This window comes from Paramormyrops kingsleyae, chromosome 16 (genome assembly GCF_048594095.1).
Source record: "Paramormyrops kingsleyae isolate MSU_618 chromosome 16, PKINGS_0.4, whole genome shotgun sequence".
NCBI classification, from domain to species: Eukaryota; Metazoa; Chordata; class Actinopteri; order Osteoglossiformes; family Mormyridae; genus Paramormyrops; species Paramormyrops kingsleyae.
Window position 1 is genome coordinate 20,084,238 of NC_132812.1, and position 15,392 is coordinate 20,099,629.

Below are 15,392 nucleotides of genomic sequence, written 5' to 3' on the forward strand. Positions count from 1 at the left end.
ATGTGGGATTGTAATTTACATAAACCTGTGTGCATTTCCGTATGAGTTCTGTGCATGAAGGATGACGCTTGTCTGCAGATGTGATGTACAGACTGAAGTGTTGTGTTAGGTTGTGACTGCAGGGACTGAGGCAGGGATCCCTGCAGGAAGCAGGTGCCCACAGCTTGTTTTCCTGCTCAGGTAGCACGTGCAGGTCCACTGCGCGGAATGTGCCGGATGCAGGTGTGAAATCAGTACCGTGTGGAGATTTGTGCTGGAGAAACGCCCCATTTTCTCAGATGACTCCTTAGTGTATTGCTGATGATCTACAAGATAGACAGATGGATGGAATCTTCAGAGTGCTTCGGGGAGGGGTTGGCATTACATTTCTGTCATGGGTTGGTTAGAATTAAATGACTTTAGAGTGTCGGACGATACTCATTGTACAAGTATTGAAAGACTTATCCACCATAAGTATGCAGTGTTAAATTCACACACAATCACTGGCCAGTATGCATTTCTGAACTTGTTTTGGTGCAGCAGTCACCGTACTGTTGATGTCTTCGTGCCTTGAGAGGGACTTGCTGACATAGCCTTGAATCTGATTTCCACCTGTAAATAACAAACGATGTCGACATCTGTTCCCATTTTGTGCATGTAAAATGTTATGATTGAGGGGCTATCCTGTCATTATGTAATGCTTTGTGGTTATGATATTGGGTTGCCACCAAAGACTCATTTCTAGAGCAAATTGCCTGTATATTGGTATATGTATGTGGCCGACTAAAGAAGAGGAGACATTGTGAAAATCAGATATTTGCAACAGATTTTTTTAAGTTCCTCACATTCCTCAACAGAGAAATGTCACCGGTGTTTATAAACATCGGCAATTAACCATTTAATATAGTCAAAACTGTGTGAGATCATTTGTCTGCTTCGTATACTCTGCTAAACAGGACTGATACGATCCTGTCATGTTTTCTGATTCAGCGGCATGCGGCACAGTTTAATGCTGGGAAGGTTTAGGTCAGCTGCCTTGCTGTGTGCTTGTACTGTAAAACAGACCAGATGACATAAACAAAAGATCTGCCAGGCGCGAGCCCAGGCGGAGCCGCCCAACTGGCATTTGAAGTTGAAGCAGCACCTCCGCTTATACCCGCGCCGCTCGCCGCATGGCTCGCTGTGATTTCCCAAGGACCTGTCTGGACTCGTCAAGCTGCATGCAGCTTGGGTTACCTAACCCTTGCATTCAGCCAGCTCCTCTCTGATCTGCATCATGGCCGCTGTATGCCCAGTTTTCCACAGCGGAACAGTGGTTGAACTGGAAGAAAAAGTCTAAGAAACTAATTTAGAATTATTTATGAAAGGGACTCTGCTGCCAGACTGTTTGGATGATAGTTCTCCATCTGCCTGTCTGTTGGCCCTTCATCCGTCCCATGCGTAACATAAAGGATCTGCACAAGCTCACACCTGTCCATTCTTTAGTTCTTCTGCTGGCAACAAATTTATATGTCCAAACTGTAAACCTGTATCATCTTCACTAATGTTCCAAATAATTAATATAATGCTCTGTTTGTAGTGATGAAAACTACATGAATACTGATCATTAAATGCAGGGTTGCAAATTCTCATGCATTTGGCCTTGACATGCTTTGACTCACGCACACACAAGAAATCAAAATCAAAAGCATTGGGGTAGTTTGCAAACCCTACAGACTATTTCCGTACAAGGTAATAAAACTGTTACATACATGTAAATACATCTTTGTCTCGAATTGAAAATCTCACCCCAGCCAGCTGACCAAAGTTAACAGTCCTGATTATGCATCTTCCTTTAGTAGATCTTACTGTGTTGTGGTGGTAAAACCTGAATGTCCTTAGAAATCATATTTTAATCACTAAAAAAATGCCAGTTCAACTTATTTTATTAATGTATTTAGTCAGGAACATCTGTGCAGATTGACCGTGGGAGAGACAGACAGATCTGTTGAGAATTGTTGTTTGCTGAGAATCTTGTTCAGCTTGCTCAACAGAAAAGTGAGGGTGTTGAACAGTGGATGACCTCTCCACCACTCAGATAGATTACAAAAAAAGGTGGATGAACATAGAGACAGATGGGGTGAATTATGCAGAAACCAGACTAGTGTGGAGCCGTGTTCAAGTAACTAGTTATATATATATATATTTTTAACCCATTGCAATCCATGTTGCTAGCCATTTTTTTTGTATTATGCTTATGTGACACCTGTGACAATAGATGAATAATGTGTCATATTAGTCCATAGGGAAGCATAATTATACAAGACTTTACTCACTCATATTACTAAATAAACAAGTTCATTTGTATCTAAGAAATTATAAAACGCTATAATTATGGATCTATCCTATGAGACAATAGCAGAGATAGAGCCACAAGCCTGCTTTGATTTGACTCACAAGAGGAGGAAACTGTTTTGGTTGAATGACTGGTACAGTGTTGATAACAAGGTTGATCTTAGGTTGATCTATCAAGCTGGTAACTAGGACCAATCAATCCGTTAGGCGACTGGAGACTGAGAGGTGCCGACCTAGCCAGCTGATTTAACTTCAGTGATGTCTGATTCGTGAACATATTGCTCCTTTGAACCATTTCCTTTCAATGAGATGGTCAAACTGGTTTTCAAATCTGTAGGAATTAAACTTCTTGTAGAACCGCAAACTGTACAGATCAAAGTATTAGAAACTAGAAATCTTTGACACATTAACATTAAAAAGCACCGGAACCTTTTTTAAATTCATTTGCATTTGCTTTTCAGAGACTGCCTGTAGACATGTTGCCTTCAGTGTCCTTCCACATACCGTAATCCGTTGTGTTTGTGCTGTGTGCTGCCCGGCCACATGGTGTCCTTCCACATACCGTAATCCGTTGTGTTTGTGCTGTGTGCTGCCCGGCCACATGGTGTCCTTCCGCATACCGTAATCCGTTGTGTTTGTGCTGTGTGCTGCCCGGCCACATGGTGTCCTTCCGCATACCGTAATCCGTTGTGTTTGTGCTGTGTGCTGCCCGGCCACATGGTGTCCTTCCGCATACCGTAATCCGTTGTGTTTGTGCTGTGTGCTGCCCGGCCACATGGTGTCCTTCCGCATACCGTAATCCGTTGTGTTTGTGCTGTGTGCTGCCCGGCCACATGGTGTCCTTCCGCATACCGTAATCCGTTGTGTTTGTGCTGTGTGCTGCCCGGCCACATGGTGTCCTTCCGCATACCGTAATCCGTTGTGTTTGTGCTGTGTGCTGCCCGGCCACATGGTGTCCTTCCGCATACCGTAATCCGTTGTGTTTGTGCTGTGTGCTGCCCGGCCACATGGTGTCCTTCCGCATACCGTAATCCGTTGTGTTTGTGCTGTGTGCTGCCCGGCCACATGGTGTCCTTCCGCATACCGTAATCCGTTGTGTTTGTGCTGTGTGCTGCCCGGCCACATGGTGTCCTTCCGCATACCGTAATCCGTTGTGTTTGTGCTGTGTGCTGCCCGGCCACATGGTGTCCTTCCGCATACCGTAATCCGTTGTGTTTGTGCTGTGTGCTGCCCGGCCACATGGTGTCCTTCCGCATACCGTAATCCGTTGTGTTTGTGCTGTGTGCTGCCCGGCCACATGGTGTCCTTCCACATACCGTAATCCGTTGTGTTTGTGCTGTGTGCTGCCCGGCCACGTGGTGTCCTTCCGCATACCGTAATCCGTTGTGTTTGTGCTGTGTGCTGCCCGGCCACATGGTGTCCTTCCGCATACCGTAATCCGTTGTGTTTGTGCTGTGTGCTGCCCGGCCACATGGTGTCCTTCCACATACCGTAATCCGTTGTGTTTGTGCTGTGTGCTGCCCGGCCACATGGTGTCCTTCCACATACCGTAATCCGTTGTGTTTGTGCTGTGTGCTGCCCGGCCACATGGTGTCCTTCCACATACCGTAATCCGTTGTGTTTGTGCTGTGTGCTGCCCGGCCACGTGGTGTCCTTCCGCATACCGTAATCCGTTGTGTTTGTGCTGTGTGCTGCCCGGCCACGTGGTGTCCTTCCGCATACCGTAATCCGTTGTGTTTGTGCTGTGTGCTGCCCGGCCACGTGGTGTCCTTCCGCATACCGTAATCCGTTGTGTTTGTGCTGTGTGCTGCCCGGCCACATGGTGTCCTTCCGCATACCGTAATCCGTTGTGTTTGTGCTGTGTGCTGCCCGGCCACATGGTGTCCTTCCGCATACCGTAATCCGTTGTGTTTGTGCTGTGTGCTGCCCGGCCACGTGGTGTCCTTCCGCATACCGTAATCCGTTGTGTTTGTGCTGTGTGCTGCCCGGCCACGTGGTGTCCTTCCGCATACCGTAATCCGTTGTGTTTGTGCTGTGTGCTGCCCGGCCACGTGGTGTCCTTCCGCATACCGTAATCCGTTGTGTTTGTGCTGTGTGCTGCCCGGCCACATGGTGTCCTTCCGCATACCGTAATCCGTTGTGTTTGTGCTGTGTGCTGCCCGGCCACGTGGTGTCCTTCCGCATACCGTAATCCGTTGTGTTTGTGCTGTGTGCTGCCCGGCCACGTGGTGTCCTTCCGCATACCGTAATCCGTTGTGTTTGTGCTGTGTGCTGCCCGGCCACGTGGTGTCCTTCCGCATACCGTAATCCGTTGTGTTTGTGCTGTGTGCTGCCCGGCCACGTGGTGTCCTTCCGCATACCGTAATCCGTTGTGTTTGTGCTGTGTGCTGCCCGGCCACGTGGTGTCCTTCCGCATACCGTAATCCGTTGTGTTTGTGCTGTGTGCTGCCCGGCCACGTGGTGTCCTTCCGCATACCGTAATCCGTTGTGTTTGTGCTGTGTGCTGCCCGGCCACATGGTGTCCTTCCGCATACTGTAATCCCTTCTGTTTGTGCTGTGTGCTGCCCGGCCACGTGGTGGCTGTGGTTCACTAACTCCCCGCTCATTCCTAATGGCTCATTCAGGCGCTGACTCTATGGTGTGACCAATTCACTGGAAAGAGACAACATATAATAATAATAAGTAATCAGCAAGTTGGCAAGTTCGATTCTGACAGTTACTCGGCAGTTCTTACGAGATTCATAAGACCCAAAACTCACGTTGACCAGTGACGAGTTCTGATTATGCAGAAAGTCTGTTTGAGTGTAAAGAGTTAAAAGAACCGGTCAGTGAATATGCCGATCCCAAGAGCCTTTGTGAACAGTGTTTGCTGTGGATTTATGCAGTCACAATATAAACTAAAGCCTAAAGGCTACATGTTCTGCATGTTAATAAACTATGTCTGTGGCTTTGGTATTGTGTTTATCCTTTATTAAAGCCCATTTAGACGATATGTTTGCAAATTTCTTAAGGTACCTGAGATTTTATCAGGCAGTTTGGAGGCTAACTGTTCATTTATATTTAATAAGCTATAGCTTGCTTATGTTTTATTCATTGTAATTAGACCTGGGGCCTGTATTACAAAACTAGTTCAATCAAGTCAGGGTTAGAAGATAAGTTTCAGTTTAACGAAACCAAGCAAATGCAATCCAAGATAAATGATTTCTGTTTGTCAATATGCATGGGTGTTTATCCATCTCTGTCTTGGTATTGATAAACATTGAATATCACAATGCTGACTATCGGCAATCTGTCGAATCAGGGGCCTGTATCACAAAGCTTCCTAAACAATGTCAGGCTTCAAAGATAAGTTCCAGCTCAACTAAACCAAGCAAATTCAACCTAAGATTAACGGTTTCATCACACTGACTATCTGCCATGTATGTCAAACCAGGTTTTCTTACTGAATTTTCTGCGCTTCTGCACATGAAAGCATGTCATGTGCAACAATCAGCCTGTCACGTAAGCATGCATCACAACAGGGAGTGCAGCAGGACAGAGAATTAGGATGGTAAAATACAAAGAATTCAGAAGTACAATAATGGCAAAGAGCAACATTGTGGCTGCAGCCAAAGCTAGAAAGGCATGCTTGCAGCAGAGCTTTGAAAAGAATAACAAGAAAAGCAATGGTAATATTTTTATAAGGCATTTAAGTTATTGTAATACATTAACATTACAGAATCTATTATAAATGTTTTATTATTTCAATTAGTCATTTTAATTTAACTTGTTGTTCAGGCGTTACATACTGTAGGCCTACCAATAGACAACAGGCATTTCATGAAAGTACAAGACATATTTACTCATACTCATTCATCTTTAGCAAGTTTTTTATTTTTTAATTCAATAGCCATACCCTAATGATTTATTTTCCAAAATATCCCAGGACAAAAAAAAATAATCAGTTTTCGTTGTACTGGGTTTTAAATTTAAATTTTTTTAAAATGTAGTTTCACATTAATTGCTTGGCAGTAAAAACAAAGAACAATTGTTCTGCTCTGTGCAGATGTGCTCACTGCTCAGTTTGCAAATTATACTTAGTGCTGAAATTATAATTTATAAGTATTACCTCTGGCAAACACTTTTAGTAATGCATGTTATTTGCATTTTTTTTAAAAAAGAACAAAAAAACTGGTTTTAATTGTTAAAATGATTAGGCATAAAAAAATTGTAAAGGTGGAAACCTACGAAGATGGTCCATGTTTTAGTGATGCAACTAAACTTTAACCTTTAAACCAAGAAATAACTTAATTTGTGAGTTTTCTTTAAATTGGTATGAAATTCTCCCTCCCTGTCCGGCTGACAAAATCCAGACAAGCTGACTAATTGGTTCTACTTCAGAAGTGCCATCAGGTCTTGAATGTACAAGTGAGATGCAGGAAAATGCCTGTCAGCTTGTCACGGCTGCCTGACAAGCGACGTGAAGGCAGGATTTTAGAAGAAGCCTCAGGACATCAGCCTTCCAGGTGACACTGTAATATACCACATTACATTCCATCACATGTGTGTATATATGTGATCCATGACCAAGACACACGACACGCATGCTGCCATGTCCTCACGTGTCTGCTTCAAATCCTCACTAGCAGCCAAACAATAGTTCTGCCATAGACAGGTTAAACATTACATTCACAGATGGATTAGTTTGAATTCAGTGACAGTTATGTCTTCAGAGGCTAAAATGATTGTCGTCACCTTGGATAACCGCTATACCTTTGCTCTCCAAAACCATATTAACCATTAGCTATTTGTCAGCCATTCCCATGTAAGTTTTTATATAATATAATAAATAGAAACCCAAATTATAATTCTAAAAGAGCTGTTTGGAGCAAAAAAAGTTAATTGACAGCCAGTCTCTTTGGGTACTTTTTAATTAGTAACAACTTTGCAATAAGATAAAACACCAAACATTTGTGTTTAGTATCCCTTTGGGAGCCAATGACTACAATTGCAATTAGTAGCAAAATGACAAAAACAGAGTTGAATGAGTCAAAAAATTATGAGACTTAATAAAAAAGAAAATGTGCAGAAGATATGGGCAGGTATGTGAAACATTACTTGACAATGAACTTTTGTTGCAAAACCAATAAATATGCAATATTTTTACAGAATTAAGCAAGTGACCCAAAACTGCGAGCATTTTACGTCTTTGTCATTTTAATACTGTTTGCATCTAGATTTTGCTTAGAACTGGTAGACTCTTGTCCCATTCATGTTTAAATATGATCCACAATTAAATATAAACAGATTAATATAAGCAGGTGTTTATTAAGCTATGTGTATGTTATAGAGAGCTATAAGAAATACGAGCGTTTTACTAGAGAAAGTAACTTTATCCAGAGCATTTCTAATATAGAGTGTATATTAGGTGTATATTAGTCTGCGTCTCTCTGGCTGTTTATGTATTACAGTAACTGAAATCTCTGTTGACCCTTGATGATGCTTTTTGCCCCCTGGGAAACCTAGGGCAGGTGTGGGCAATGCAGGAAAGGAAAAGGGGGGTGTGTCAGGAAGCCATGGCGGGGTGCGAGCGGGAATGCGGCAGCCAGGGTGGTTTCACCCGCAGCAGAAAGCCACACTAAAAGCAGCAGAGGTTTGGACGCTGAAAGGTGACAGGGATCAGTAAACAAAACAAATGTGAAGAATAATAGAAAATTATAGGGAACATGAGTGTTTGCACCAGTGAAAGATACAATATAACCCCCCCCCCCCCCCCCCCATTCTAAATATAACTTGAATGTTTCATTACTTATATGGGGAAACAAATGAACAAGGACTATATTTAACATGAACATGCCACAGTAGTGAATGTGTTTTGCTTTATGCATTTTGCTGAAAGGCTATTTCACCCAACCCTGTAACAGTGGTGGGTATAATGTGCCTCTCAGACATTCAGATGTGTCAGATGTTCAACTAACCTCAGTTCTGAGGTTAATAGTAGCACCTTAAAATCTTAAATCTGCTGCCTCATTGGTGGCAAATAAAGTGAGGATGAAGGAACATTTTGTATCCTCTTCTAGACACCTGATTATAAAGCTTTGGATAATTAAGCAAGAAAAAGCCCTGAAACATTTCATGCATTTAATGAGGTTCTGTACAAAAAAGGAAAAGAAACTATTTCAGAGCAAAGGTGTGTTAGATGTTCTCCAATAGATGTCTGAAAGTCAATGAAGGTTTAAGCTTTGAACTGTATCTTTAGAGACACTAAATAGTGAAATTGAGATTTAAAAGAAAAGATCAGCTTTGTTTTACTTCAGTTCCTAGAACCATAACCTTAGTTTAACCCCAACTTAACAGAGAAAAGTTTCTTGTCCAACATATTTCTTGTCTTTATGTCTTGGAGAACATGATTTAAGTTGGAGACTGGATTTAGTAAATAGAATTGAGTGCACTGGTATTGAATTCCTGAAAATGGAGATATTTCCACTGATCTCAAGCAAGGTCTATGTATATAATTCACAAACATAACTTTGTAGGCTGTATAAGTGCCAAAGGCCATATCTTCAGGCCTAGAATAATTGACCCCAGTCCAAGAGACACCAAAACACACATTTCATGTGGGATCAGCCAATGGAAATAAAGTGATTTTTCTGTAAATACAAATGCATGAAATGCATAATTAATTCTAGTCCCGCTGCTTTCTTCTTTCTTACTGCATTTTTACTCAGCTCTATGAAACCATAATATTGACTTTATGATATAGCAGGTAACCCTTGCATGCCTTTTTGAAGAGACTTTTACTTTAACTTTCCAAGCATCATTTTAGCTTTTACCTCCAATATTTTCTGAATGACATTTTGATATTAATTAAATGACAGTTCCTTAGTTAATTATCCCATTCCAAATAGCAACTCGTGTTGAAAATACGTACTTAATTCCTACGTGTGTGTGTGTGTGTGTTTTGTCCTCTATGTGTCCTGTGATACTGTGATAAATTTGCAGCCGCGAATGGCCCATGATCCTTCTCACAATCCACCCTACAGAGGCAACATGCGCCGTTTACGAAAGTATTTCAATACAAGGATTAAATCATGCAAGACAGGTGAAGACATTGACCAGGGTGTAGACCCACATTTCTGAGCCTGGTCCTCGGGTCCACCAGACAGTCCACATTTTTGCTCCCTCCCTGCTCCCTGGCAGACAGTCCACATTTTTGCTCCCTCCCTGCCCCTGGCCAAACAGTTCACATTTTCAAGCCTAGTAGGGGATTGAGTGAATTCAGGTGCCACACTTGTAAACAGGTTATTGCCCAGTTCTGTCACCTAAAAAGGCAGTGCATAGGTGTCCCTTCATTTATACCTTTATGACAATATAAAACTTTCTTTCAGGTAAAACTATTTGATTAGTACCACCTAGGCAACACTACGTCTTTTTATGTTTATCCATATGATAGTTGTAAAGTATAAGACCTAGAGAAATATCCGTCCATCCATATTGAAGCCGCTTTTCCTTGTTGCGACGCGATGGTCCTGCTGAGAGGCTGTTGTGCAGCAGCAGAATGTGATTTGCACCACGCAGGTCTGCAGCAGCCATGCTTTCCTCATCACCGATCTCGATAAGTGCTAAGGGGGCTTGGCTGTTGAGTGATTCTGACTCCACTTAGGGGATGGAAGAGCTCCCCCCCACTCCTGCTGGGAGCAAACCAGGCGAGGAGGGAGGAAGGGCGAAGAAGCAGCTGTGCATGTGTGGCTTTGGAAGGTGGAAAAGGGTCACCTCTGACCTGCGGGCCCACGGCAGGAGGACCACTCCCAGTGACCCAGCAGCTCGCTCTGGGCCCCATTCAGTGCAGTGTTTGGTACAGTGTTTGGTACAGTGTTTCATACACTACTTGGTACACTGTTTCATAGACTGTTTGGTACACTGTATCATACTCTGTTTGGTACACTGTTTGGTACAGTGTTTCATACACTACTTGGTACACTGTTTCATAGACTGTTTGGTACACTGTATCATACTCTGTTTGGCACACTGTTTCATACTCTGTTTGGCACACTGTTTCATACTCTGTTTGGCACACTGTTTCATACACTGCTTGGTACAGTGTTCTGTAATAAACCAGCCCCTTCAGAGGCCATTGTCTGCATCTACTGACACCTGAGTCTCTTTGTCCCCCGATACCACAAAGAAACATATAGACGATAAATCTATTGAAAAGTAACCAAGCGGATATACTGTGGTAACGAACGTCAAGTCAAGTGATGTAAGAAGCCTTTTTATGAATTTTTCCCGTTCAGCACATTGTGCCGTGTATTGAATTTAAAATTACTGAACTGTGAATTTCATGTATTTCAGTCGAGTGTAGTAGTAGGGACGGCCGGATCGATATGCTGTCAGTAATGTCCATCTGCCTCCTCAGCTGCTCCAGGGGAAAGCCATTCTGGCGAGTGGCATGTTGGACGTGATTGAGAAGGGCAGTGGGGAACCGGACCTGCTCTCCAGTGGCGACTGCGATGATGAGGACGGCTGCGGTGCATCGGGCCACGGCGAGGCGGGGAAGCCGATGCAAGTAGCTGAGCGTAAGTGGGCGGCTCTCTCTGGGACTTTGAGATGTGACTGTTTGCACGTGGGGGTGGTGATGTGGCTGTGTGGGTATATATATATATATATATATATATATATAGCGCATTGTGTGTGTGTATATATATATTTACCCACATCACCACAATGTGATATGGACCTGTTATTTTGATCTTATGGGGACCATTTTTCCAGTCCCCACAAAAGGAAACTCAATTTTAGAAAGATCTGTGACTGTAATCAAAAAATTAAAAATGCCAACAGGCTACTATTTTTGCTTGGTTACTGTCAAGGTCGTCATGTTGGGATTAGAGTTTTCCCCATAGGAATGAATGGGCGGTCCCCATAAAGATATGAATACAATCATGTGTGCTTTTGTGTGTGTGTGTGTGTGTGTGTGTGTGTGTGTGTGTATGCACAGCTAAATACGATATGAATTCCATTCAATATTTTGAACGTAAGCTTCCCCGGATGAAGGACAGAAAAGATTACTACTTTTACCACTGCTTACCCAATCATTATCAGATGACTTACATTTATACATGCGCTACGCTTCATAGAATTTGCCGGCATTAATATTATATTAATTGTGGTCCCACTAGGGAATAGAATGCTCTCTCTCTGTTGCTAGGGGACTATCCTAGCAGGAAAATGGCTTCTGACTGCCCAGGCAGTTGGCACTTAATTGGCATCATTTCATTCTCATATAACTTTAATCCTGCTCTTTTCCATATATGATGAATATATGATTATATGTCTGTGCTTTGCCTTAGTTCTCCCTCACTGTGCACTTACAGTGCTCTAACCATGTGATTAATAGCTCAGAGGTCAGCAAAGCAGAACATACTGGAATGGGGAGCCCTTCCTGTTACCTGTCAATCACTCATCCCACCTGTCATCATCTGTGACAATCCAGCATTTTAGCGGCCACTGGGGAACCTGATTTTAGCACATGGCACCCCAGGATCTTCTCCTCCAATCATCTAAATTGGTGTCATCATTGGCACTGCATAATAAAGAGGCTGACCTAAGTCCTCACACTTCATAATAAAAAAGATTTTTTATGTTATCCCTGTAAATGCTTACTGATGAAACAACCGTGCTTGTTCAGTGTTAAAAAAAGGCTGAGCGATGTTTGCGATGCCCCCAAATTCTCTCTCCTCCTGGGCTCTTCGGCTTTACGAACCACGTGATTGACCACGTGAGTGACAGTGTGATTGACCGCATGAGTGACAACGTGAGTCACAACGTGATTGACCACATGATTGACAGCGTGTCACAGCGTGATTGACCGCGTGATTGACCACGTGAGTGACAGCGTGATTGACCGCATGAGTGACAACGTGAGTGACAGCGTGATTGACCGCATGATTGACAGCGTGAGTCACAGCGTGATTGACCGCGTGAGTGACAACGTGAGTCACAGCGTGATTAACCGCGTGAGTGACAACGTGAGTGACGACGTGGTTATATATATATATGTATGTATACATTAAGTATATCAATATCTAAACTCCTTTATGTAATGTATAAATATACTATCATTATTAATTCTGTTTAAATATGTGTCCTGAATTTCTGACAAGGACTTGAAAACCAACCATTTTTGTTTTCTATTCAGCTGAATTTTTGAAAAATGTATAGTTAATCGTTTTAGCGTTTTACTTGAATAACAAAAGAGTACGTGTCAGTAAAGCACCAGTGTGGTTTGTTAGCCGCACACCATGCATTTTAGTAGCGTGAGTCATGTGATGACAGCTGTCTTAGTGTGGGGACTTGAAGATGCTGGAAACCCACTATGAAGGTAATGTGAGCAGAGGCTAAGGCAGGGAACCGTTAGTGTGACTTGAAGCAGGCGACCTGAATCACAGAGATGGTCAGACGGGGCCCTGTGTTAAAATAGAGCTTCTGTGGGACTGTCCACTGATTTAAATGGAGTACAGCATGATAGGTGGGATCAAAGGATAGCCTCGCCTTAGAGAAATATAACTAAAGCTATCTCTGGATTACTGCCACCACAGTACAGGTCAGAGACGCAGTGAGGGAGTAGCCAATGGGGCCACAGAACAGAATGCAGGGACTGGACCATGCGGAAGCCAGTAAATTAAACCTGAAACCCTTCACTGATTACAATTGAGCTGGAAGTGAATTATGATTGTAGGTGTGTCCATTAGGGAGGAAAGATTGATTTCCCCTGCATGAGCAGTACTGTAAGGTTTAGGGTCATTAGATATGATCCAGACATAGACATCTGTGCCTTACCTAGGAGAATAGGTAATTGCTTTAAGAAGTAATGAAAGGAAGGTCTTTTTTTCCTTTAAATAAATTTGTTATAGTCATAATGGAAAGGGAGAAAAGTGTGTGTATGTATACATATATATACATATATATATATATATATATATATGTGTGTGTGTGTGTATGTGTGTGTATATATATATATATATATATATATATATATACACATGTGCCTATAATCAGCAATAAGGAAAGTTGTAATGAGTTTTGACCTGCATGCTCCAGCTTAAATGTGTTTGTTGGTAATAGGGATCACGTCAGTGCATGCAGTAAGGCTTTGCATTTTATAAGCGTACTTTTCGGCTCAAGGGTCATCATGCTGAACAATCCACTCAGAAAAAATAAGCTAGATAAGGCCTGGGCTTCCCCAAAATGGTTCCCAGCGTCACTTTTCCAGCGTAGGGATTTAAACCCTCTTGAGATGGGCTTTCGTTTCCATTAAAAGCCAGAACACAGGGCGTTATTGGACCACCATATTGTCAAAGAACAAAACAGATCTGAAAAGGAACAATCCGGGGATGGTTGCACCGGACAACCGCTGGAAACTGGCTGGAATGCGCTTTTAGAAAGGCAGACAAATGAGACTCAGATTATTCATCCTAAACTTTTGACAAGTTCAGCCTCTGCCTCACCCAGTTGCGGCAGCATGATTCGTTTGGGCTTGAGAAAGTAAGAGTCGTTCTCAAGACAGTCTGGCTGCTAAAATGAGGGAAATCGATTCCTTGCAACGGGATACAATGAGAGGAAGTTGACACAGCCCCTTTCTTTAACCAAGCTCTTATTAATTAATAGGCAGTCTCTGGAGGAGATTGAGTTATGCGATTTCCTGGTAATTCATCACCAGTGAGCAGAATAATGAAGTTTGAAGGTGAGTATTCTCACAAGATGAGCTCTAGCGATGCCCGGCGTTCATACGGGATACCATTAAGATGAAAGCTTTTCTTCCTCGTGTCAGTTCTGAAAGACCATGAGCGTTCCGAAGGCCTATTTATTTTTACATATGATCTCATGCGATTGGCTTCAAGGGTTTAAGGTATATCACAGTTAGTAAAAACACATAAAAAGAATGGAATGAATTCCTGAATATTTTCCAATGGATAAACCCTGAGTGAGCTTTGAAAGTCCTCTAGTTTTCACACCAGCTACTGTGTAGTCTGATTAAATCCCTTATCAAGAAATCCAACAGGTTCACAGATTATAGAATTCCGCAGTGAGTGGTAAGCTTGGCCTGATCACTGAACTGCTTTTGTAAAGGTCCAACTATTAGCCTGTTCCTGCTCTCTGATGCTTAAGTCTGTCTGCATGCCAGACTGAAGCTCCATATGTGTGCAACACAAAGAAAATAGAGCAGTATTAGTAGGGATTCCTTGTTCTTGTTCTTATTCATGTATGTTCTGAAGAACATGCCAGGAATTTTCTGCATGACATATGGTGATAGGAATTAAATACAATAATTAATAAAATAATTAATAATAAAATTAATAAATAATAAGCTTAAATAGAGAGTGCAGTTCTCACAGGTCTTTGGTCACTTGCTTAACTCTGTAACAATCTTGCAAATGTATTTTTTGATAACAAAAGTTAATTGACAAGCTATTTTTAATATATCTGCACATATCTTCTGCACAGATATTTTCTTTTTAAGTGTCAGAATTTTTTGACTGACAGTTCTGTTCTTGCCATTTTGCTATCAATTGCAATTGTAGTCACTGGCTCCCTAAGTGATACTAAACACAAATGTTTGGTGTTTTATGTTGTTGCAAAGGTGCTACTAATTAAAAAGCACCCAGTGAGACTGCCAGTCAATGAAATTTTTAACTCAGAACAGCTCCTTTAGACCTATAATTTGGGTTTCAATTTACTGCTGTTTGAATGTTTTACTTAAAACTACTGAATGTTTCCAATGTGATATATAGTTTGTTCTAAACAAAAAATAATGATTTTGTTATGAAACCAATACATTTGCAATATTTTTATTGAATTAAGCAAGCGTCCCAAGACTTTCTGTGAGCTCTATATAACTAAAAATAGGAAATGCCTGTAGTCAAACCACTGCAGAATACTGTTCTTGCTAAGTTCACAGCTTGAATATATGTAACTAGGAAGCATCCTGCGAGAAGCTGTTTGACACTTCGGGTGACTGTCTTGAATTCCGCGTCTGTAAGCCTTTTCCCTTAGAACCCACAATATGTAGATCATACACAAGCAGTCCGCCATGTCTGTAA

General features: G+C 42.2%; 1 protein-coding gene across 6 annotated transcripts in view; it reads left to right on the forward strand.

The window, feature by feature from the left end:
- The window catches only part of gpc5a (glypican 5a), a 112,902-nt gene that overhangs the window by 53,280 nt on the left and 44,230 nt on the right, over positions 1 to 15,392 (forward strand). For 5 of the 6 annotated variants that reach the window (XM_023793136.2, XM_023793134.2, XM_023793132.2 and 2 more), the window contains exon 7: positions 10,709 to 10,868. In XM_023793136.2, the coding sequence (XP_023648904.2) occupies positions 10,709 to 10,868 (160 nt within the window). Of the gene's footprint in view, positions 1 to 10,708; positions 10,869 to 11,689; positions 12,190 to 15,392 lie in introns of those variants that run through there. The other variant, XM_023793133.2, reaches the window with a different exon arrangement.